We start from the raw sequence: 25,885 nt of genomic DNA, 5'->3' as shown, positions 1-25,885 counted from the left end.
CTGAAATTCATGTGCATGTTTAAATAAAGAGGAGCTGTATCTGAGTGAGATTTGACCTTCAAATTTGAGTGAGATAATAACCTTCAGTTATTATCTTTCCACCATCAAAAACAGGCATGTCAATAAGTAAAAAGTAGATGAGAGTTGCTTTGGTAAATAAAAGTTATACTATCATCTTTTGTTGTTATCTTGTGTTATACTGTGGGGCAGACCAAAGTGGCGCGTGTCTAAAGGGGGAGGCAGGACCAATTCGGGAATGGACTGAAGCGGTGCACTCAGACCAAAGCAGCGCACTCATGGACCGCTACACCTTAGAGGGAGCATTGCCCATCAGGCTTCCTGCTCCAGGAAACATCCAGCTGCCACTCTCACTTGCTAGTTCTCTCTGCACTGTATGCCAAGGGTTTGAACAAATCAGAGAGTAGTGCATATTTCCTGGCTTGGTGGTGAGGAATACACATTCCTGACCATGAATGTAATGCCATGAATATGGCTCAGAGAGGAGTAAAACCAGATCTGTACAGATGTACAGGGGTACATAAGAGCATGTTATCACCACATCAACGACCACGTGATGGTTTGATCTGTTACACTTATTTTAATTAGGGGTGAACCAATAGATATTTTGGGGGTTGATACCAATAGCCAATTTTTAAGGAGGCATATCAGCTGATATTGATCTGATTTTTGATATAGCTGTGTGCAGCAGGTAAGTCTGCTGTGGTGAAAAGGGAGGTGGGAAGGAAGAGGTGTGGGTGGGCAGATCAAGGCCCCAGTGGTGAGAGGGGAGTGGGGCTGAAGCTGGGGCAGGGGCAAGCGCTGCCCAGCCAGGGCAAGGCAGGTGTGGGATGGAGCTGTGGCTCGTCTGCGGGCTGAAAGGAGGAGGGGGTGCAGCTCCCACTGCTGCGTGCTGCTCATCTGGGAACTGCTCATCCAGCAGCTTGTCCGGCATTCGCCCGCTTGTTCAGCAGTTCCTGATGCTGCTCCTACTGCTTGTCCAGGAGGGCATGTGGGGGGCGTTTGCCCCCAGATCTGCATGTGGCGGGCCAGGGGCTGCACTGAGCTCAGGGCAGGCAGCAGTGGCACTAAGAGGGGGATTACATGGGGGGCTGCACCCCCCCAAATTCACTATAGCCCCCCCATCCCTCCCTTCCAGCACCGCCGTCACCCGCCCCAAGTGCAGTGCAGCCCAGCCCCTGGCCCCAACCCACAGCTGCAGTTGCAGGCTCTGTACAAGTGGATTCATCAGGAACCTGACTAGACCTCTTGGCTAGGGACAGACATTACACATAAACTGGTTTAAGTGATCAGAAACTGGTTTAAACCTCTAACAGAACAGATGTTCAGTGCACATAAACCAGTTTGAAAATGGCTGAAACCAGTTTGAGATAAACCTGGTTCAATGTAGTAGTAGACTTAACTGATTTGGGTCAAACCAGTTTATGCAATGTCTGTCCCAGCCCCCTTTCTGGTTTAAGATAAATCGGACTCCCCCAGCATCCCAGCATGCTCTCTGGGCTGGATGGGGCTCTCTGTTCCATAGCAGACCTGGCCCTTCCCCTTTACTGCCTGGCTAGAGCTCCAGAGACTGCTGGCTGCTTCCCCCCTCCTGTCATCAACCCCTCCTAAGCAGGAATTCCCCCTTCCCCTATGCCTTGTTGAGGAGGTGTCTGTGTATTAGCTAGCAGGCCACATGCTGGCTACGGTCCATGCAGAATCAACAAGTAGAATCAACAGGTAAATGGTAATGTCCCTCTGTTGTTTTCTTAATGGGGCGATAAACCCTGAGTTAGAGGTGATAAACACTGTTATCAATTCCCTGCTGAGCTAATCAGAGTGCCCTGCCAGAGCCTGGTGATGGCCCCTCTCAGCTCAGTACTGTGCAAGGGAAGGGAGGACTGCTCTAGCACCCCCCAGCTTCTAGCCTGACTCACTGCAGGCATGCGTCTGCATTTCTGGGAAGTCTGTCTGGTTACAAAACTGATTTAGGCTAGCCAGGTTCGATTAACCTGCAAAGATTGAATCAATTCATGCTCAGGCTTTTTGAATGTCTGTCCCTAGCCCTTACGTGTATACCATAACACAGAGGATCGACAGTTGCCTACTATTCCAAAAGTATATATTTGTGAGGATTTTTTATATGATTTTATTCTCTACTTTATAACATTTACAAGCATTTTAATTTAAAGAGACACAATGCCCCATTTTGGTACAATTCTTAGATATAATAATGACAAGGCCTGTTTATTTTTTTGCATGCAAATGTATTCATCTTTCTAAAGCTTAGGATACATGGCTCCAGAACCATTATTAGAGCCATTGTTATGGCTTTTCAAAATCTACAAGTCTTTCATGTAACCTCCTTTCTTTTCAGTGCATTTGTTGTTGCACCCACATCAATTTCCCAATCAGGTCGCAACACTACTCTGTAATTGCAGAACTTTAGTTTACAATCCTGTAATTAATTTGTTCATACACTGCATGTTTAGAAGTAACAGCATCAACCAGTGCAGATAAAGGGGTTTTGATTTCCAAGACAGCTTGTTAAATTTATTATCTTTATTTTTTGCTGCTTAAAAAAACCCAACTTTATTTCTTCTTAACATTTGGTTCACCATTTTACATATCTTCCTTTTAATTTGCATTTCTTTGTGAATGGTGAACTAATTTGTTTGATCCTGGTTTTTATTTGTAAATAACTTACCAGGCACTCAAAACCTGTGTTAGTCTAAATAAAAAGAAAATAAATGCAAATTGGAACCGTCTCATGGTGACATCCTACCGTAAATAGGCAGAGGACCCAGGAAAACCTGTAAGCTTCAGCAGACCAACATCTTGTCAAATATTTCTCCCAGTGTCTAAGGTGTTTGCAGAAAGGCAGGGATCGTGGCTTTCCAGAATCTCCAGACTCAGAGAAATCTTTTAAGAAAAAGAAACTGCAGCCCACAAGTGTGCTCCTCAGTACACAGACTTCATTTCCTCCCTTTCAGAGATGCCATTGCCCATAGCATCTTCTCAGAGAAGGTGCAAGCCTGGGCCTGAAAGCAGCATTTACTTCCAGGTGAATATTCAGAGGATTCTCAAGAAAAATAGGTAGTGTAGAGCAGATGCCTCCTAGCCTACCCTTCAGTCAGCTTAAATAGGCCTATCAGAGATGAGGAGACTAACCAGGATGTGGGAAAGACCTAGGGGAAAGGGAGAATGCAGTTATGGCACTCTTCCCTACCTTTTACTTACATCTGCAAGTACAGCAACTGTTGTGCAAGAAGCCTCCTATCCATTAGGTAGGTTTACATTGGCATATGATTATTAAAAACGTACCCTTTGACCACTGCAGCCACTGTTGTTATTTTTTAAAGTTACCTTGACTTGTAAAATATGTATTGTAAGGTAAGGTAAGTTTTTACAGATGAATTAAGCAGCAACTTGTGACAAAGCAGTTATCATCAGGAGATAACTGACCTTATTTGAGAGTTAAGCATCCTGAGGCAAAGTAGAGTGTGCTTAATCCTGGCAGGTTAATTATCCAGTGATTATAGTAGCTTGGAAAGTATTATTGCTAAGAACTATTTGCAAAATGACACTATTAAAAAAAACGTAATTTAATAAAAATTAAAAGCAATGACAATAAGCAAATTCTGCAGTCATGTATTGCCAGATAATGACTATAGAATGGCCCTAATTGGTTAGCAGCAATGACTGCATAATTCTTTTATACTGAATGTCCTATATTAAATTTATTATGTGAAGTCTACTTAATAAGTGTCAAATTTCCAAGACAAGATGTTTTGCTTAGGTTTTAAAGAGATTTCAAAGAAATCATTAATATACCAACAGTCACAGAACTACAGTTGAAATTGTAAGTATACTGACTTATTATAGCAGTATTCAGGATCACCAGTACAGTGAAGGGTAGGCTGGCATTTACATTCTAAATTAGAGCATTTATTCTGAGAGGTTTATAAGTTGCCCATTTTAATTATCATCTGGATAAACTTGTAATAACCAATCTCCTTTGAGATGTAAATTTTTAAATACAAGATATAATTTAAAATCACTTTGCCAATTGTTTTTAGCTTAGGCATGGCACCAATTTTGAATTTTGCTCCTCACTTATGTTTTCTGTATTATTCTAAAAATATAAAAAGTTCAGTGATTAACAATAAAATTGTGTTGGCTTATGATGTAGAATGAAGATACCAAAGAGTAAAATTGTGTGTGACACTATTTATTGTTCTAATAAAATAACAACTATACCATCTAGTATGCTTCGCTTACATGTTTACTTATGTATTAAAACATAACTACGTTGTAAAGGTTGACTTAAGGATTCTTTTCCTGTTTATGTAAATTAGCAAAACTTAATGAAAACACAATAGTAAAGATAGAAACAAGATCAGAGTAAATGGGAAAAAATAGGACTTAAGATGTTCATTATCCCTGGAGCAGTTAATTGTACATCAAGACATATATTATCTGCTAGACACAATTAAGCATTTATACATAACTCAAAATTACATGAAGGGGACCATTTAGGAGGCTGAACTGTGTCAGAATGAACAAAGAGTTAAAAGCGTTTTGCATCTGGTCTTGCCTACAAGACATAGCACTGAGCAGAAACACTGGCAGCCACAATATATAGGAGTAGCTAATAGGTAGAGGCATATTATAGAAAGAAAGAGGATTCAAATGATTAAGAGACAGGAGAATAAGCCATGTTAAAAGACATCTTAAAGAAAGGAGAACCTGAAGTGGCAATGGGCAGGTTATGTAGCAAGAAGCGGAGATGAAAGTAGACTATGCTTACATTCATTTGGAAACCCAAGGATATAGACACAACTCTGGCTGCAAGTAACATAGCTAAAGAATAGTGGTTCTCTTTGAAGTACATGTATTGTACAGTCACACTTCGCAATGACTGCTAACTGTTTTTACCTAAAGATACCAAAATGCTTCAAAAACTATATGCAGAAAATGCAGGGGAAACTGCACACTTCATTACACACTGCACAATATTTTATGACACAGAATAAATACCATCATACCCAACTGAAATGCCTGATGGAAGTAACGTGGGCAGAATATAATTCTCAAAATGTTAATCTGACCAGTAACTGGGGCTTTTCCTTGTGAAGTATTGCTTGAATCTAATAACAAGTGTCACAATCTATGTTTTATACTTCTTCTGAAAAATGGTACCTTGCATAACACTGCGATTCATAATATCCAAACAGGTCATGAGAACTGTACTGATAAAAAAAAGAGGAGGGACACAACCACCTGGAAGTCTGACAACCAAGTATTGACCAAGTCTGACTACTTAATTTGTAAGGTCTGACAAGATCAGCACTTGAGATGGTCTGATTATTGAAAAGAGACACTCAATAGCACCTGATGAGGTCTCTGTATGCCAAATGACAGAATGAGCCTGAGAGAGTGACAATGATAGGAGAATGCCAACATTTAAATATTTCTTCACTTAGGTTCCTGAGGCTCAGGAGGTTGTCACTATCCTAGTAGACCTGAAAAAAAATTGATTTTCTCAGAGCTTAGAATCACAGAATTCCAAGCTCCTGAACAGATGAGATTTGTTCTTCCTAGCTTGTCTGCACTTGTTTTTGCATTGTTATATCTGCACCAGTACAACCCTACCATATTTGAACATGATGCACCAGCACCAAAAAGTGACTTGCAACCTGTGACAAAAGGATATGCCATTTTCATAGTAATCAATTTTTAGCACTATTTCAGCTATCAGTCCGTATCTCAAGTGCAGATAAGTCCTTAGTTCATTTTGTTAAGTTCCTTTTTCAGGAATTCATCACTGTTTTCCATGACGAGCAATCCTATAAATACTCAGAGAACTCTGTGAAGTGCAAAAAGGCAACATAGCACCAATATGGTAAGTGGAATATAAGTCTCAGTGAAGTCAATTTCTGCTTTGTCATTGATTTCACTGGGGTCAGGATTTCACATAATCTCTTTCTACACTCATGCACAGAAAAGCAAAGCAAAAAGGAGATTTCTTACATGGACTCCTCTAAGACAGTTTCTATTTTATTCCACAAAAAAAAATCAAAGATAATATTATCATGTTTTTAACAGGTTAACACACTAGCTACTCACCAAATCACTGCACTTCCTTAGATTCTTTTTGAACTAAGATTATGGATTAAATTTACACTATTGTATAATAAAAAATTGATTAATATATGTAAATAAAGAGGGGGAAATAAGAGACTATTCCCGATATAAACAGCTGTAATTCAAATGTTTTTAGAAGGACTTACCGTCTCATTTCCAAAAAGGATGTCAACATAAGGCATAACTTTCATCATTGGCTCTTTATAGAACTGGCTAATAAATGGTGCAGAAAGATTTAAACTGAAGATCTTGTTGTTTGCAGAAGCCTGAGAGGCCACTTTTAATACTGCCTCTGGTGAAACCGTCAGAAAAAATCCCTGCAAACAAGCAAACAAACCAACATATATTATTGATTTCATATTATAAACCATATTAAACATGCTGCTTGCTATGAGGGAGAAAAAAGAAAAACATACATGTATAAAATACAAAACTGTATATAAATGCCACCCTTCGATCAACACGTGGTAGAGATGAAAGTGAACACAATTGAAATGACAGGGAATCCAGATATGTTGATGATGATAAAACCTCCCCGATAACAGAAATCTGTGTATTTTGAAGTTTTGTTTAGCTCCCAACACTATGACATGTAAGCCTAATTTTAACTTATTTTCAGTGGTCTTTGTATGAAAATCCAAACTAAAAATACAGGAAGGTAAACAAACTGCATCTTTTCAAAAGAATCACTCACACTTTACTGCTTAATTTCAATGACTACTAAGTATGATATTATCTGGGGCTCTGCTCATAATCAGTGATGCCTTTCTAAGAAGTAATGAAAAAATCACTTGAAGACTAGGTATTATCTCATATATAACTCATATATAATAGACATGCAGGGTATGGCATCCATTGTGCATGGACTATTTTGGTTCTGCAAGTCAAGGTCCTGTGTTTTCCAGCTTTCTCCAGCACAGTTCTGTCCATTTTGCTGCAGCCACATATTCAAACACTTTCCTTCTCGTTTGTGGAATTTACCTGAATTATCACCATATGCTCCCATTCTGCTGCTATAAAAAGGGTGGAATGAACAATAGAATGGGAGATTAGCCAGTTGAAAGTGGACCAGCAGCTCTTGCTCATTGGCTATGTACAAGCGCTCAATAAAAAAATCATTACTGGACATTCACATGAGATGCAAAAGGATAACATAATTAAATTTAATCCCTTATGCCCAAATCCTAGATAATTGTTAATATTTCAATTATGAAACCATCTGTACACCAAAAATACTTCTATTAACAAAAAGAAGAGTTATCATTAGTATCTACCCAAGTACAGCCCACAAGAGGAAACATTAAATATGACCAAGAGGAAGGGCTTCTGTTCAGAGTTCAGGAAGGTAAGTGAGTGAGTAAAGAAGAGAAGAAATCTTTACTTTGTCTGATTCCCTTTGGAGAACACTTTTGCTGGAATTTCAGCCATGGACCTTAAAATTCAAATGACAAAACTAAAAGAAAGAGTATTACCTGAAACTCCTAGTTTCTATCACCCTCTACATTTTCCAGCTACTAGAAAAGCAGGCCAAAATATACATTATGCATATACTTATAGTCCTGAACTGTAATACTGTACATACTTGTTATTTTTCAATATACTATGAGGAAATTGACTTAGTATCTCAGTTTTTCTATGAATATGTCCCTTTATTAATATATTAGTTTCAAAGTTTTATGAACAAGTACTTGGTGGAGAAAAAGAAGTTAAGGATGGTTTTAATGGCTGAACAAATAGGAGGATTACTATTCACTTTATTATTTCAAGCACCATTGACTATAAATACATTATAATATTACCATATTTACTCAAATAGAAGATTACCCTGATTTTAAGATGACCCCCCAATAATTAGATTCTATATATGGAAAATATATACATTTGCTATACATTTTCCAAGTACAGAATCTAATTAGTGGAGGTTTGCCTTGAATTTGTCTCATTCTCATTGCTACAGCAGGAAAAATTAATCTGGGAGGTCAGGTAGCCCTTTTGTTCTCTGCTTCCTGCAAATTTTTCCCCTGGCAGCCTCTTCCCCCTCTCCTTACTGTCAGACCCTGCTCTCCCTGAGCACATGGAAGTGAAGAGCAAATTTGAAAACAGTAACTTTGACATCAAATATGACTGTAGCAATTTCCATATAGTACCCAGACCCTTAGTTAATCCAGAATTGATGCATGTCACCTTTTTTTTGAAACTGCTACAAGTTTTAACACAGGTACTCCATAAACATACTTGTGAGGAGCACTTTGGCACCTACTTATATGTAGTACAAACTATGTATAATATTAGTTCAAAGCTAAAGGCTTGTGATTTACCTCATAGTTCAATGGGTTATGCCCCATCAGAGTCAACAGCAGTTCAAACCATGGGGACCACACAGCTCAGCACTGCTCAGTATGTGCATGTATTCCAGATACCCCTCACAAAGGATTGATGTGCTAATAAACCCACACTCATGACTGGAACCAGGTGTTCTTGTCATGAATCCTGGGATACTCTAAAAATGTATATGCAGAAGAAGGGCAGGACAATTTGGTTCAGCTTCACCTTATGGATGGTGGGACCACACTAATCATATGCAACAGGTTGTGAGAGGGGGCGACAGAGGGATTTTGGGTGAACCATTTGAGTCCCTGTTTAGTAATGTTTGCCAGACATTCAAGGCTGGTGAAGAAACATGAATCACTGGGAATAGGAAAGAAAGGCATGGCTCAGCTGTGGGAGTGAAGAGGAAGTCCAACTGGATGCAATGTAGTGGCTCACCATGATTTTAAAAAGAGTTGGCACTGATGAGGACTACACTCTTCTCACAGGGACTGGCTATAATTGCAAAGGCTCAATGGGCAGCCCCTACCCTGTGTGGGGGTGAGGGGGTATGTGGGGGAGCATGTGTATGGGTGGAAGGCAGCCAGGAGTGCTTCAGTCAGGTGGCTCCTGCCCCAATGTGTGGGGCTCGACTCCAGCTCCCAGGTGCCTTCTCCTGAACTCAGCCACCTGTGCAGGGTGGGCAGAGTGGGTGGAATATAGCCAGGAGCTGGAGTCAGAGCCCCGCACACTGGGACAGAAGCCACTCAGCTGAAGTTTCCTCCTGGCCTGGAGTGGTGTAGCTGGAGCAGGAGGAGGAGCTGGTGCTGGAGATAAGGGGAGCCAAGTAGCACCCAGGTGGTTGCAGCCATAGTGGGAGCAGCTATGTCTGCTTGGGGTGCAGCTTTGGGCTGCCCTGGGCAGGGCCTGGCCCTACATGGAGCACCGTGGGAGCAGCCACAAGCCAGATCCAATCAACTGGTAGGACGGCTCTGCCATGCAGGCTGTATTTTGCCCATCCCTGAGGCAGAAGGATCTCCAAAGTGATCAGAGCGATCAGAGATACTGCCCTACATACGAGAGGGGAAAATAAACACAGTTATAGCAAACCTAGATTTGGAAAAAGCATATGACATAATGGATTGTGATTACATATTCAAGGCGCAAGGGAAAATGGGGTTCCTAGAGAAATGTATATGTTGGATAAGGGTATTTTACAGAGAGGGAAAAAGGAATGGACATGCATGTTCCACTAAACCAACAGAAAGGACCGATGGGAGGGCAGATAGTTTCAGGTGGTCATTGAGGTAACAGCTGTTTCATGGGGTTCTTTATGAAGAAAAAGATTTCTGTAAGGGTTTAATTTTGGGGGGGAATTCAATGCATGTTGTTTAAGGGTTTAATATACATAGCTGTATGTTTTTGTTATGTAGTTGTTTCTGTGCTACGAGGTCTAGGTAAAACAAGGATGCCCAATATGTATAGCTTTGTAAGTGTAGGGTGATAAGTGTGTTTTTAATAAAATTTGTTAAAAAAAGGTTCACATCAGCATGTTTGCCCGATATGGGCCATGTGTTTTATAGTTATGTTCAGTGTTGGCTGCATATAATCAACTTCATAGTTCATTTCTATTGCTGAGCACATGCTGCTTTTGGCAGCAGTTTTATGATAGACAATGTATTTAGTCAGATTATCTTGTGTGCAATTATAAAATGAGAAGCTTTCTCCAGCATGCCAATTATGGGGGAAAAGCCTCATTTTGTATCTGAATAAATACAGTAGATAATTTTCTAGGTTTCTTCTCTCTCCCAATACGAATGAGAGAAATAATGCAAATATAAAATAAATTCAAAATAATGTATTTACAGAATTAACCAGGAACAATCTATTAAGTCATTTCATTAGATTTCAATGATGACAAAATGGAAACTGTGAGAGAATAGTTTTGATGGCTGACATTTTGAATTCGCCATTCTAAATCTTTGTTACTAATCATAATATGCAATATTGTGCTTCACGTGTTCTCAAATCAACTCTAATTTAGTAAAGCTAACACATAAAAGTAGACCAAATTAAGTAGTTTCATGAAGGAACAATCACTTATCAAATCTTGTTATGTAAATTTGGTTTTATTCCCTCAAATTTTCACTGTGACATGACACTTCCTCAGCCTGACGAAGGGTACTTGTACCCAAAAGCTTGCAAACAACAATTTTTCCAATAATTGGAATTGGTCTAATAAAAGATATGGGATTTACCCAAAGAACCTTATCTGCCTATGTCCTTAGACCAACACAGCTACAACCTATACCCCATTGTGACATATAGGACTTTTGTAGGACTCAGAGGCCACATCTACAGGAGAAACTGACCATGTAGTAGCTCGTTACTACTGCACAGTAGTGTGTGTGGCATGAAGCATGACACAATGCTACTGCACGGTAGTAACAAGCTATTGCTCAGTCAGCATCACCTAAAAGCCATTCGATGATTCTACTGTGCAGTAACTCTGGTTACCGCACAGTCATTTAGTACGTATGTATACAAGTACTAAATGACTGCACAGTAACAACTGTGTAGTCAATGTCCCATGTAGATGTGGTCAGATTTACTGATCTCAGTATGAACAACTGTATTAGTGCTACTGTGATTTTACTATAGGAACTTATAGCATCGTCTGATTCTTAGAGTTAAATATCATACTGAACTTTAAGATGCTATGTTTATTAATAATGGTAATCTTATGCATGTTTAAGAAATGTTAATAGTTTTGCATTTCTATAATCTAGAAAATGTTTATAAATAGAGGTGCACTGATACATCAGTCCAATATCAGATCTGCACTGATATAAAGAAAATTGACTATACGGGAAAACGGCCTGAAGTGGCTGATAATTTGGCCAATAAATGCTTGTGTGTGCGTGTAGCCATAGCGCAGCATGCAGGCAGCAAGGAGAATAAGCCCGACAGCTTGCAGAGCTGTGTCCAGCTGGGAAGTTTGGTATGGTGGAAGGGGAGGGATGCCCACCCGATGGCACTACATTTTTAGTTTTACCCAAAGTATTTCAGCTGAAGATCAGCTCAAAAGTTTTATTCATTGACAAACTTCATAGATTAAACCTTTATAAATTAAACTCCCTAATTTAGGAAATATATGACACTGAAAAGCTGAGCTTGATCCTGAATTGTGCTACATGTTCCTTTAGAGTCAATGGGAGATGCTTTGACCTCCTGAAGATGCTCACCACCTTGCAGGCTTGGTCTGTGAATACACCCAACTCCTCTTTTCTATTCTTATATCATGAAGAATTGAAATGAACAATTTATATAACACCTCATCTCCATAGCATTCTCTACCATCTTTTACTGTTTCATTTAATGAACAGAGTTGGAATTTGTTTAAAACTGTTCCAAATACAAAATAAAAACCTTTCAATGCTAGTATGTTGCCAGCTATGGATAAACCACAGAGAGCTGCACAGTGGTCTACTAACCTGGTCAAATAATTAGGCTTCTTACCAATTTTAGACTGAAAACTTGATTTGAACTAAAATACATGTGATTGTAATTTAAGGTGCAGAACAATATCCCCAAGAAGTTTAGCTCAGGTCTAGGTTCAACTTCCCCCCACTCCCCTTTCAAAAGACTGTATAACAGTATTGAAATGCTAACAGTATAACTTACATTTCTCTTTTTGTACAGTAAGGGCCATGAATTCACAAATGCTATGCATTTGACTTAGTCTTTTTAAAATCAGTTCCAGACAATGGCACAATGGTGTTGACAAAGTAAGCACCAGAAAAAATGGACTGGTCTTGAACCAAATAGATCTGGATTTAAACTTCTTCATTCTCATTAAATAGACTTTGGCTTTATCTTTGTTGGCGCTCCAATTTCAGTCATTTTTGGCTAGACACCAATGCAGTTGGACTAATGCAACCCTTTAGCACAGATCTGGTATAAAGCTATAAGCCATGAGATGCACCATTCCACCTTACTACAGTTTCAAGTAGCGCAAACATCAGCACTTACCTCTGCAAAGGTTTGCATCAGTGGAATTACAACAATGTTGGGCCGCAGCTAAAACCCAGGCAAGTTGCCATTACATAAAAGACCTTTGGAAACCCATGCCTAATTTTTTTTTTGGTGACTTTTAAAACAGTAGCTTCTAGCATTTGTAAAGCTATCTAAAAGATCAGGTTAGGCTTAGCGCCTGATATATTTTGTCAACTATATCCAAATGGTGCAAGACTGCTCGAGGTCCTCCTAGAACTGCAGAAGAGCTTGCAGAATTAAACCACCAAAGACATAGCATCAGACAACTATTTGGAACACAGAATCTTGATGCCAAGACAAGTGTCAGTTTTTTAAAATCTCTTTTATTTTAAATTATTATTTTTTGAAACTTGGATCTGTCAGTGCACAGCTGACAGCACATAAATAGGAGAAGCATGAAGAATCAATTATACAGCATTAGAAAATGATATTATAGAGGACTGAGAGAAATCTCCTTATGGCCTCTTTCACAAAGAAACACTGACAGTGGTCCTTGGAACCTACATATCCCCAGGTAAGCAGTTTCACAGTTATGGCATTTTTCAGGCATGGCACTTAATGAGACTCAGTAGGCATTGGTTTTAAGTAGGGCTGTCAATTAATCACTGTTAATGTGCTTGATTAATGGGTGAATTGGTTCTTGGTTAATTTTTTTAATGTGTTAATCATGCACGTGGTTTTGGAACCCACACCAGGGCTCTATTCCACCACTGTCACGAGGCCGCCCAGCAGGGAAGTGGTGGCAGTTCAGAGGATGAGAGGGCAGCCCTGTTGCAGGCTCTGGGTTGCTGCAGCAGGAAAGGTGGGGGAGAGCACACAGATACAGACAGACATACACGAGCAGCTGCAGCATACAGGTAGCCAGGAAAGCAGCCTGTGGTGCATAGAGCAGTGCCCTGCAAGTAAGCCTGTGGAGGTGTTGGGGGGGAGGGAACGGTTGTAGGAGGAAGATTGAGGCCCTCCACACTGAGGGAGGGAGTGGGGCAGGGGTGAATGGGAACCCAGGGCCAGGGTGGATCATGTGACGGAGCCAGAGGTGGCTTGTCAAGGGGTGCGGGGGGGGGTGGTCCATGCTGCTGCGTGCACCCCTGGGGAAGACATAGGGGGCATGTGCCCCCTGGATTTGTGTGTGGGGTGCAGGCTGCTTCCTGTGGGGTGGGGCTCTGTGCCCTGCTACCTTTGCCCCAGGAGCTGCACGATGCTGTGTTGTGCATCCTACTGCTGGGTGGATAGGGGATGTATGGCTCTGAGGGGCAAAGGCAGGGCAAAGAGCCCCAGCCCACAGCAGGCAGCCTGCCTCTGCCCTGTGCACAAATCCAGGAGGCACATGCCCCCCATTCCTCCCTGGGGGGGGGGGGGTAGCGGCAAGGAGCCACCCCCACCCCTGTACCTCTGGATGAACTGCCTGTGGCTCCATTGTATGACCTGCCCCAGCCCTGGGGACCCATTCACCCCAGCCCCACCCTCTCCCTCACAGTGGGGGCCTCAATCTGCTCCCCATGTCCCTTCCCTCCCCCTCCATGGACTTACCTGCTGGGCGCTGCTCTACAAGCCACTTTACTGAGAGACAGTCAACTTGGGATGCAGTTAATGCCAACATGGAACCCAGTAAACCAGGACAAACACAGAGACCTGGTTCTTGATGACAGTACATAATAAGCCACTTTGACAAGTCTGTTTGTGTGTGTGTGTGTGTGTGTGTGTGTGTGTGTGTGTGTGTGTGTGTGTGTGTGTGTGCACACATGTGTGTATTTATATAAATAAAATGGTAATGGAACTTGGACACTGACCTATCTGACTCAGATGGATCAAAAGATCCATCAGTTAGGCTCTGGGAGCAGCGAGAGGTGCACGGGTGTAAGCCCATAAGACCCCTGCACCCTGAAGCCTCCCAGCAACCCCCAGCAACCATGGAGGCCCCCCGTCTGACCCCCAGCACAGCCAGAGGTAAGTGCGGCCTGTTGTGGGAGGGGGCTAGCACAGTTGTGGGGAGGCAGCTGAGAGGAGCTGAGGAGTCTCACCCCGCTCCGGCTCCTACTTCGCCCAGCCCTGCAGGGAGCTGTGCAACTGGAGCCATGCAAACAGGACCAGTGTGCAAGTTAGTGCGGGAGTTCGTGCAGGAGGGTGAGCAGGAGGGCAAGAGACTCTAGGCACTGAGTCATAGCCAAGGGTCTGCACAGTAGTTGCCAGACTACGACAAGGACCATGGTGGGTGGGACACATTGCACCCCAAGGCTCCCCCGTGCACCTGGACTCCCCTGCTCTGACACCACCAGGGTCTCCACCCAAATGGAGCCCATGGTTCCAGCCTATACCCAAATGAATCCTGCAGTTCCTGCCCCCACCTGGACAGAGCCCATGGCCCCAGCCTCCACTCAGGCAGAGCCCCTGGCTCCATGTGGAGGCTACCTAGCAAGACTGCAGGCAGCTGGGTTTGGGGGCATTCATACCTCCCCTTGTGGGGTGTGCCTAATGGTGGAGGCCCTGAAGTGCCAGATTAGGGAACTCCAGGCAATGGTACAGAGATTGCACTTCATTAGAGATGTGGAGCAGGAACTGGACTCTTACTTTCAGGCTCTCCACCTGATGGCTCAGGACAGAGTTGTGGAACCTAGGAACCACCATGAAGTCCAGCCTGGGGTTGCCTGGACAACAGTTGTCTCCAGCCCAAATAGGCGGAGCACCAGGGCTACTGCTCCCCTGGAGCTGCACAACTGCTTTGCACCTCTTGCATCAATGGGCCCAGCCATACCGCCAGTTCCAGCATGTGAGGATGCAGGGCCACCAGCACCTGTGCCTAGAAGAAGACAGCATTATCATGATGGGTGACTCCCTCCTTAGGGGACCTGAGGGAGTGATTTGTCACCCTGACCCCCTAGCCCATGAGGTCTGCTGCCTGCCTGGAGCTCGTGTCTGATATGTGATAGAGAGGATCCCCAAACTCATCCGGCCCTCCGACCACCGTCCCATGCTAGTGATCCATGTGGGCACCAATGACACAGCACGGAGAAATCTGGCCCAGGTCATACGTGACTACAGGGCTCTGGGAGCTGGGGTCAAGGGTCTTGGGGCACAGATAGTTTTTTCTTCAATCCTCCCTGTCACAGGACATGGGTTCCGGAGGGATAGGTGCATCGATGAGGTGAATAGAAGACTCCAGCGATAGTGCCATCGTGAGGGGTTTGGCTTCCTCGACCATGGTCTGCACTTCAGAGAGAGCAGACTGTTGGGAAGGGATGGCCTCCACCTCACCTGAAAAGGGAAGAAGTTCTTCTTGGCCAGAATGGCTGACCTTCTTGACAGAGCTTTAAACTGAGACTGCTGGGGGACGGGTGGTCTACTAACAGTTCTAGCCCAGGTCATGTCAGCCGCACTACCAATAATGTGGGCAGCCCAAGGGAACCTGCTTTGGTGGTGGCCCAAGGAAAGGTTCCACGCTTCACTTCTCGGGGAAGCATTGGGCTTCTCATGGCAGACTTAACTGCGTGTGCACAAATGGCAGGAGCTTGGGAAATAAGCATGATGAACTGTCTCTTCTCCTATGTGAAAATGACTGACCTTGTAGGGATTATGGAGACCTGCAGGGACTCCACTTATGATTGGTCAGTGGCAGTAGAGGGTACACCTTTATAGGAGGGACAGAGGGGTGGGGGTGATGCTCAAGGATCAGTTCACCTCCCTGAAGATTGAGTTTCCAAACCAGGAAGGGTGTTGTGAGACCCTCTGGGTCAGGATATGATAAGAACATGGGGAGAGTGACTTACTTGTTGGAGTCTACTATAGACCTCCGCACCAAGAGGAAGAACTAGATCGGGAATTCAATACGGAACTGGTCGAAGTCATGCGCTCCCGATGCATGATCGTCATGGGGGACTTCAACTTCCTTGACATCTCTTGGGATGAGTAGACAGCCAAATTGGACAGGTCATGTAGCTTTCTCACATGCATCGATGACCTCTATGTAACCCAGGAGGTCTATGGGCTGACTAGGGGAGAGGCATTGCTTGATCTGGTCCTGGCCAAAGGGGAGGACCTGGTGAGCAATCTGCAGATTGAGGGGAAGCTTGGTGACAGTGACAATGGATTGGTTATCTTCTTAGTTCACTGAAGAGCAGGCAAACTCCTCAGTAAAACAGAAGTCCTTAACTGTGGGAAGGCTGACTTCTGCAAACTGAAAGAATAAGTCAGGCAATTAGAGGCTATTCCCGCCCCCCCCCTCCACCCCGAAAAGGGAGTACACGAGGAGTGATCATCTCTCAAAAACATAATCCTTGAAGCACAGGGCATGGGGGGATGCAGATCAATGCCCCCTGTGGTGAGAGAGGGAGTGGGGCTGGGGCTGGGGCTAGGGTAGACACTGCCCAGCCAGGGCAGGGTGGGTGCAGGATAGAAATGTGGGTAGCTCCCACCAAAGCCATACCATCTCACAAATAATGCAGTCAATGGGCAAGGAAGCCCCCATGGCTAAATAAGGAACTGTTGGACCTCATTAAGCTCAAAAGAGTAGCCTACACCAGCTGGAAAACAGGAAGCATTACCAAAGAGGATTACTCTGCACTTGCCCACACCTGTAGAGAGCAGTCAAGAAAAGCCAAGGCAAAAACCGAACTCAGGCTCAGGGAATCAAGGACAAGAAAAAGTCCTTCTTCAGATACGTGGGAAGTCAGAAAAAGAACAAAGATAGCATTGGGTCCCTGCAAGATCCAATGGGGTAACTAACATCTGACACAAGAAAAGGCCGATCTTCTAAGTCACTTCTTTGCATCTGTTTTTTACCCTCTCAGGAGGATCACACTGTCAGGAACAGCACAAACCAATCTGGGAGTGGGTGATGGGCCCAAAATTGATGTGGATCAGGTGAAAGAACACCTTGAGAAACTGGACATTCACAAGTATGTGGGCCCAGATAGAATGCACCCAAGAGTCTTGAAGCAGCTGACAGATATCATTGCATCCCCCTTGGCAGAGATATTTAAAAATTCATGGCGCTTGGGTGAGGTTCCGGATGACTAGAAGAGCCAATGTGGTCCCTATCTACAAGAAAGGGAGGGATGGCCTGGGGAACTATAGACCGATCAGTCTGACGTCTGTCCCTGGAAAAATTGTGAAGAAAATTGTCAAGGGATCTCTCAACACCAGACTAATGGAAGGCAAGCTTCTGAATGCCAGCCAATGTGGCTTTGTGACAGGCAGGTCTTGCTTGACCAACCTCATCTCCTTCTATGACTAGGTAACATGTGCCCTGGACAAGGGAGATGACGTGGACATCGTACATGTGGATTTCAAGCCTTTCACCTAGTTCCCCATGATCTCTTCATGGTTAAGCTGTCTTTGATCATCATACAGTCTGATGGCTAGGCAACTGGCTACGGGGACAGACCCGAAGAGTACTAGTTGACAGGAGCAAACCAACATGGCGCAGGGAGTCCCTCAGGGCTCGGTACTTGGGCCAGTACTCTTTAACATCTTCATCAGTGATCTGGATTTGGGAGTTAGCTGTGAATTGGCCAAGTTTGTGGACAATACCAAATTATGGGGGAGGGCAGTCACACCGCAGGACAGGCTAGGGATACAGGCTTACTTGGACATGCTCTCAAGGTGGGTTGACCAAAACACGATGGCCTTCAATGCAGAGAAGTGTAAGGTGCTGCACCTTGGTAGGAAGAATCACCAGCATACGTACAGGCTTAGCAGTGCTACAGTTGCTAGCACCACAACTGAAAGGGGCTTGGGGGTCTTGATTGAACATAAGATAAATATGAGCCACCAATATGATGCTGTGGCTGGGAAAGCTAACCAAACTCTGACATGCATCCACCGGTGCAATGTCAAGCAAAACCAGGGAAGTCATCCTTCCACTTTACTCAGCTCTGGTGAGACTACAGCTGGAGTACTGCATCCAGTATTGGGCCCCCCACTTCAGGAAGGATGTGGAGAAGCTTGAGAGTCCAGAGCAGAGCCACTCATATGAGCCTAGAGGGAAGGCCATATGAGGAGAGGCTGAGGGACTTGGGCGTCTTCAGCCTGGAGAAGAGAAGGCTCAGGGGGGGGGACTTGGTGGCAGCTTTCAATTACATAAGAGGGGTACATCAGGACCTGGGAGAACATCTTTTCACAAGAGCTCCCCAAGGGATAACAAGGTCTAACGGCCATAAACTCTAGTAAGACCGATTTAGACTTGACATAAGAAAAAAGTTATTTACGGTGCATGTGTCCAGGGTCTGGAAAAACTCCCCCCAGAGTTGGTGCAAGCACCTACTCTGGACTCTTTCAAAAAACAGCTGGATATATTTCTTGCTGGGGTCACTGGATCCCAGCTGACTTCCTGCCTATAGCGGGGAGGCTGGACCCAATGATCTCATGAGGTCCCTTCCAGCCTCTGTCTATGAAATCTATGAAGATCTGTTACCTTGAGCTGTGTATTGTGCCTCATTAACTAATGCTGTTGTTAGTGCAACAAGCTTCTCTAAGCCACTTCAATAAAATGATTCTAGAAATTGTGTTAGATTTTTAGTCTGTGTTAACATAGATGGACTAGAACCACAACCCATATATATTAGTGTTGGACCACTTCAAGGCAGCGGTGTAATCATCAACAATGCAAGAACCATAGCACAAGGCTCAGACTTCAAATGGGGACAGTTGATCTGCTAATACCTATAGTATCAGAACCTCTACACCAAAGTACACTGATCCATAAGGCTCTGAGGATGCTGATGCTATGTCAGTGTGAACACTGATGCTGAACTAAGCCAAACTGAAAAGATTCAGGGACCTCAGTACAGCACAATTTCAGCACTGAATGAGGTGGAGTCAGAAGGGTCTATCCAATGAGGACTTCAAATCTTGGTGCAATGTTAATTATAACTGGACCTTGGTGTTGGGGCCAGCCCACAGGCCAGACAGTGGGGTATGGTACTGCCTGCTTCCTGCCCTGCGCACTGGGAGTGGATCTCAGAAGCCTGGAACTACTCCTTCCAGGCCCCCCACACTAGGATTAGGCCCTGGCCTGGTGCTGCCCCTGCCTGGCCCTGTGCACTGGGATTGGGTGACTGATCCAGTATACAGAGCCTAGGGTTCCCTATGGGTCTGGAAATTTGCAGCTAAGGAGAAGTGCCACTGCTCCACCACCAACAAATTTCTGGACCCATGGGCCAAATGATTTAGCATTTGCAGGCCAGATCTGGCCTGCAGGCCAGGGATTGAACACCCCTGGTCCAGAAAATACTAGATCTAAATGCCTGTGGTTCAATTCCCACAAATGGGATTACACAGAAGCCATTAAGAAAAGAAGCATAGGTCCTTATAAGATAGATAGATAGATAGATAGATAATAAAGATCTACATATACATATAAAATATTTAAGAATATTTTTCCATGTACACAAAAAATCATTCCCAACAATTTATCTAGATCTAGGGATCTAGGAATCTCCAAAAGTAGTAACACTCAATTCATAAACAACAATAGCACAGCAGGAAGAATTTTGGATTAGTTTCATGTACTACACCCCAATTACTATGTTCATGCCTCTCTTTGTAAGAGGACACTATATGCAGAGGAAGACTTGGCAATTAGACACTACATTAAAAGAAAAAGTAAAAAAGCAATAATATACAAGGCAAAAGTATTAAACATTAAAAGCTATCAGACATCTTAGCAACATATAGTATGTTTTAGGCTTGCACTGATTGAGGTTGAGTGCACCAGATGCTACTGATTCATGACATGCCACTATTGTCTGCTGCTACATGTGTAATTAGCCCATTTTCCACACCACAAGAAAGGTGCCATTACACCACGAGGCAGAGGTTAGTGCTGAGATAATAAGTAAATCAGAAAAATAGGATAGGAGTGTGTGTGTGTGTGTGTGGGGGGGGGGGGGGGTGTGTGGGTGGGGGGGTGAGTGAGTGTGTGAGTATGTAACAGGGTAGGGGTTTAACATATACAAATACTTATTCCACACATTATAAGTATTATTTCTGTTTAAATATCGCCTTTGGCTGTGAAAAATATTTTCCTTGGGGAAGGAAGAGATAAAAATGAACAAAGAGGAAAAACCTGTTTGTGCATTGAAGACAATTTCATTTCAGAAGGCAATAGGAGATACTTGTTCTAATTTAAGAACCTTTAAAATTTAGTATTAAAATAAGCTGCGTTTTGAAAAATGACAGCACTAGACAGGTAGGAAAGAATGTAATCCACTTCCACAATATGCTGGAGTTTGCCTTTTTAAAGCATGTAAGGGTGTTGTGTGTACAGAATATTCTTTCAAAAATCTGGGTTTGCTTTTGCCCCCCCCCACAAGAGATCTTTCTTCTAGAGATCAGAATCACTAGGTAGATTTAGTGATTTTATGCACATGTAATTTGCCTTTGGAAGTCAAAACACTTCTTTTTACTGCATAAAAACTCAACAGGTTTCCTCTGACCCTTACTTACTAAGTCTACACAGCATCAGCAGTAGCAGATGTGAGAGCAACAAATTCAGTGTCAAAAATGTCAACATCATAGAACAAGAGGCAGATGAACCCTCTCATAAAATATGAACTACCCACCTTGCTGATTGTGTTTCTTTATATAATTTTCCATCCAAAGAAAGATGCTGATCCTGCAGTCACTTGTACACACAAAAACTTTGGTCACATAGTCCCACTGAATCCAATATGGTCAAACACTTGAGTAAAGTTACTCTCATTAACTGAATGTTTACGTGATTAGGACCAAGAATTTTTCATGCTAAGAAGTATTATTTCCTTAAAGCTAAAATCTATTACTCGGGATACATTTAGAGAAACCCAAATTTACATGCAACAAGCAGCATGGAAGTACAAAATCCAAAGTCAAAATCTGTACAAGCTCACTTAGAGAAACAATAATTTAAAAAAATTAGGAATGCCAGCACATAAACATGGGACTCATCCAAAACTATTTACTTAAAAATATTTCATAGTACACTCATTGGATGGATTTTGAACTTAAATGTTCTGGACTCATTATATCATTTAATAATAATACAAAATGAATAAACCATAAGTGAGAATCAAACTATTTAATTCTCAGAGCCAAATATACAACTGCCTGATGCTCCTTTCTACAATTTCTATATAACCAGTGCAAAACAGGATTAAATTATTTTATTCAAAATTAGTTTATGACAAACATTTACAGAAAAATGCCAATTCAATGACATAATACTCATCCATGAAAAGGATGAAGCTTTTGTGCATACAGTCAACTAGGCATTGATATAATGAAAGCCTGATATAGGTAACAATTCAGCAACCACTTAACATTTTTTCTTAATTTTAAGTATGTCTAAATCCAGTCACATAGGTGACTGAAATTGGCCCTTGCCAGCCGGGGAGTTAGGAGCACTGGCCAGTGTCCCCCCTGAGAAACACCAGCAGCACTTCTGTTTTGCTGCTGGCACTTCCAGGGTCAGCAGTTGGCAGCTGGGGGCCCCTCCCTCATCAGTGATCAGCCGCTGGTGCCCCAGCAGAGCCAGGAGGCACCAGTCGCCCATGTCCAGTCATATATTCACAAGTACTTAAAATTAAGCACTTGCTTAAGTGCTCTGCTTAACTAGGATCATGATTCACTTGGCTAATCTTCAGCCCTAGTTAAGTCTTTTGTGCTTCAGTGATGCAAAGGCCACTTACAGCTACCTTACTCCAGCAGAACAGAATTGCCTTAGTGCAGCTTAACAGCAACAATTCCTTGCCCTGAAATGCAGGTGTACAGGAACATGATAACATCAATCTGGAACACAAGTGCAATCCTAGCCTGTTCTAAGACCGTATCATTTACAAGACAGTTTGCAAGGCTTACAAGAAGTCTTTATAACAGTAGTGTCAAACATATAACCCATGGACTGGATCCAGCCCATTAGGCAACTGTTCTATCCAGACTGCTAAGCTACTGGCAGGCCACCAGAAGTGGGGGGAACATGACTTGCAACAGAATTCAGGGCCCTTTGGCTTGGCTTGCCACCACCAGACATCCTGCCACTTCTGTTGGATTCCTCACTACCACCACACTTTTTGCTACACCTTTTGCTACTACCAGACCCTCCACTGCCTGTGCCATGGTGGGCACAAGAGCTGCTGTATGATGCCCCTATGTTACAAGAAGGCTTACAACTTCCTAGCATTCCCTGTGACTGGAGAAGGTAGAAAGGCAACAAAAAGTTATCTTTGTTTCCCATCTTTTGAGCTGCCTAGAGCATGAGTGTAGGGCAGCCAAGAATCCATTCACTGTACCCTAGGGCTGCAGCAATAAAAACATCTCCCTTCAAGATGGTGAGCCAGGGAAGTGAATTCTCATGGAAAACCTGGATCTTTAATAATGGAAATACCTAGAGAGAGCAGTAGTGAGAATATACAATTTTGCAGAATTAACGGGTTTAATGGACTACTTACAGTTTTTCTAAGTTCTTGGCACATCTATACATGCTGCTACAGCACTGTAGTATCACGCTACAGCGTTGTAGTGCATCACTATGGCAATGTAGCATCAGTACATCGCCATGGCAACACAGCTGCTAAAAATAACCGTGCATCACAGTAATGTCTTTTACTGTGCCATCATTTAGTACTTCCTAAAGCTATATAAATGATGGTGCAATAACAACTGCACTACAGGGGGCAAATGTAGACGTGCCCCCTGAACACTTAAATTAACAATCCAACACTACAGAATGCAATTTTTTGTACTTTTAATTAATGGGGTGTCAAAGGTGGTATGGTAGGTACCCAAATGACTTAGGCATTAATGCATTCCTGTTATGCAACCATTGAATGATACAAAATAATAAGAAATGAAGATAAAAACAAAGTGGCTTTTCTTTAATAGAAGTATTTTTTTAAGGTATCTTGTAATTTAACAAGGAATCAGAAAAAAACTAGATGTGCCATCCAGTTGGAAAACATTCAGGCAGTAAATTGGGGCAGTACATGCAAGCTGTTCTAATCCATGCCCCCTTTCCTTAGGTAACAGTTACTTAGTAACACTTTGAGTACCTACACAGTGCTTATTGTGTTTTCAAACTACATTTTATCTTGTGGTGATCAGTAAGTAGTTACTTAATGAAATATAAACCTCTGGTCTCAACCCAATTCCTACTGGAGACAGTTGTTTTAAATCAGAAAGCAAAGATGGCAAAAATGCAACAATTTCTCTGAGTAATTGTTTTGGCTCACTCCAGCCTGCATTGTTTATTTTTATGAAAGTATTGCATTATAACTGGAAAATGACTAAGCTGTAAGCTATTGTTTTATCATTCTGAGTGGCCAACATTTCTGTTTTTGATAAAAGCCAAGTTTCAAACAGTTTTCAGTAACACACAAAAAAACCTAACTGTCAGTAAATGTGCTTATACTGACCCTGACATTTTCTTCTAAGATGTTGCCAATGTGTCAAAAGGAGAGGATTGCTTTCAGACTTGAACAGCTTCTTTGTTGCTGAAGTGAACTCTGATTGCTGCCATATTAGTATCTATCAGATTACAACAGTAGCATAAAAACTCCTATATAATATCTGACATTAGATGTTAGAGAAAACAATTATTGTGTGCATATATTAGCAATTATTTTTTCAATTCTTTAAACAGTCTAGAAAGGCATGTCAATTATCATTGCTACAAAGTTAGGCTATTTATTCTTCAAAAGCCTCTACTAGTCAAACCTAAGACAAAATAATAAAGTGATTTTACACACACAATCTTTTTTAATTATTGAGTATGCATATATATCCTTACAGGACAGCAAGTCAGTGACACACAGAGAGATGACCAAAGAATGTCTCAGTGAAGGGAAGTTCTTCAAAGCTTCCCAGTCCCAGCCACAATGTTTTTCTGTGTTTATTCACTACAACCATAACAAGGATTTAAGTGTCTGCTGGTGGTCCTCATTTTCACAATGATGGTTAGATGTAGATCACTAAACCTTGCACCTTTAATTTGAACACAGAAGCCTCTACACTTCCCACAAGGTTGAATGAACAGTTCTATACACGTTTCTCAGGCCCAGGAAAGAGATCTCTATGTTGTTCTGACTCTAGAAATTAGATCTTGTAATATACGAATATCCAGATCCCCAGAAATTTTCCCAGACTATCTATATGCTCAGTAATTGTATTGTCATGATTACATCAATTTAAGATGTTTGTATATCCCTTAATTTATTGCACCTCACTGCTCACAGTAAGAGCATGAAGGTTATTTGCTATGCTGTACATATGGGAGCTCAAAGTAGGCATACATGACCATGGATTAAATAAATGGAAGTAAAAATGCTTGACAATGAATTATACTATTTATAATTCCAGGTGTCATCTGCCTGTGAATCTGACCACTCCACTGGGACAAGAGAAATGCAATTAAATCATTCAGTATATTTCAGAAAGACAGCATACAATTCACAAAAAGAGTCCCTGGGCATTGCCCTCTGGATATACTTTGTTTACCTAGTGTAACAAAGGGTAGTAGATCAATTATTGAAGACCAGAGGTTTTTGTAGAGACTTCCTTCCTATCCAACATGAAGACACCTATCCACAGATTAAGAGGGTCAAAGAAAAGAACATATCATGGAATGTTAAAGTCTATAGCAAGATGCAAAGATTTTAGCTGTCAGAATAGTTGAATGGTATCATTTTGCAATGCTAGAGGTAAGACACTCACTCGTGTCATAAGCAAATTTATTTAGGATGAACTTAGTATATAACTGGCCAGGGAAACAGTACAGTAAGAGAAAAATGTACTCTAATCTAGGATTAGAGTAGCCTCACCTTTGATTCAAGTAGTGGCCTGAAGAAGGTGGTTGCAGCCTGCCCCCAGCAAGGATGGCTCACATGGCAGGAGAAGGGGATGCATGGCAGTGGCAGCATGAAGTAAGACTCATGGTGTATACCTGGGGGATAGGGGAAGTGCAGGAGAGCCTCTATAGCTTGGCCCTCCTGCCTCCACATCCACTTACCTTCTAGGCTTTGGCTCCAAACCAATCTCTGGCCCTGACTCAGCCAGCCCTGAAGCTGCCACTGCTGCTTCTGCCCAGTTGCGCTGGGCCAGAGCCTGGGCACCACTGGTGTCCAGGAGCCAGAGCTGCTGCCTAGAAGGTAAGTGGCAGGGAGTTGCATGTAGAGGTGGGAGCAGGAAGTGAGAGGGCAGGTAGCAGGGGAGGGGCAGACAGCTAAGGGGGAGGCACATGCCTAAGGGGGCCAAGAGGGGGCAGGTGGCAGGAGGAACAAGCAGCAAGGGAGGCAGGCACAGGCACAAGAGGAGAAGGCAGAGGGCATCTGGTAGGGGGACATGTACAGGCACAGGATAGGCAAGGGGCAGGGAGGCAAGCAGGGAGACAAGGAGCGGGGGTCTGGCCATT

General features: G+C 42.8%; 1 protein-coding gene across 1 annotated transcript in view; it reads right to left on the bottom strand.

Annotated features, from left to right (window-relative positions):
• Positions 1-25,885, bottom strand: part of ADK (adenosine kinase) — a 563,842-nt gene that overhangs the window by 150,071 nt on the left and 387,886 nt on the right. The window contains exon 7 of the mRNA XM_014523581.2: positions 6,291-6,461. Within this exon, the coding sequence (XP_014379067.1) occupies positions 6,291-6,461 (171 nt within the window). The remainder of the gene's footprint in view (positions 1-6,290; positions 6,462-25,885) is intronic.

Source organism: Alligator sinensis, unplaced genomic scaffold (genome assembly GCF_000455745.1).
Source record: "Alligator sinensis unplaced genomic scaffold, ASM45574v1 scaffold109_1, whole genome shotgun sequence".
NCBI classification, from domain to species: Eukaryota; Metazoa; Chordata; order Crocodylia; family Alligatoridae; genus Alligator; species Alligator sinensis.
Note: the sequence above shows the minus strand (reverse complement) of the source record. Positions and strands in the feature narration are given on the sequence as shown.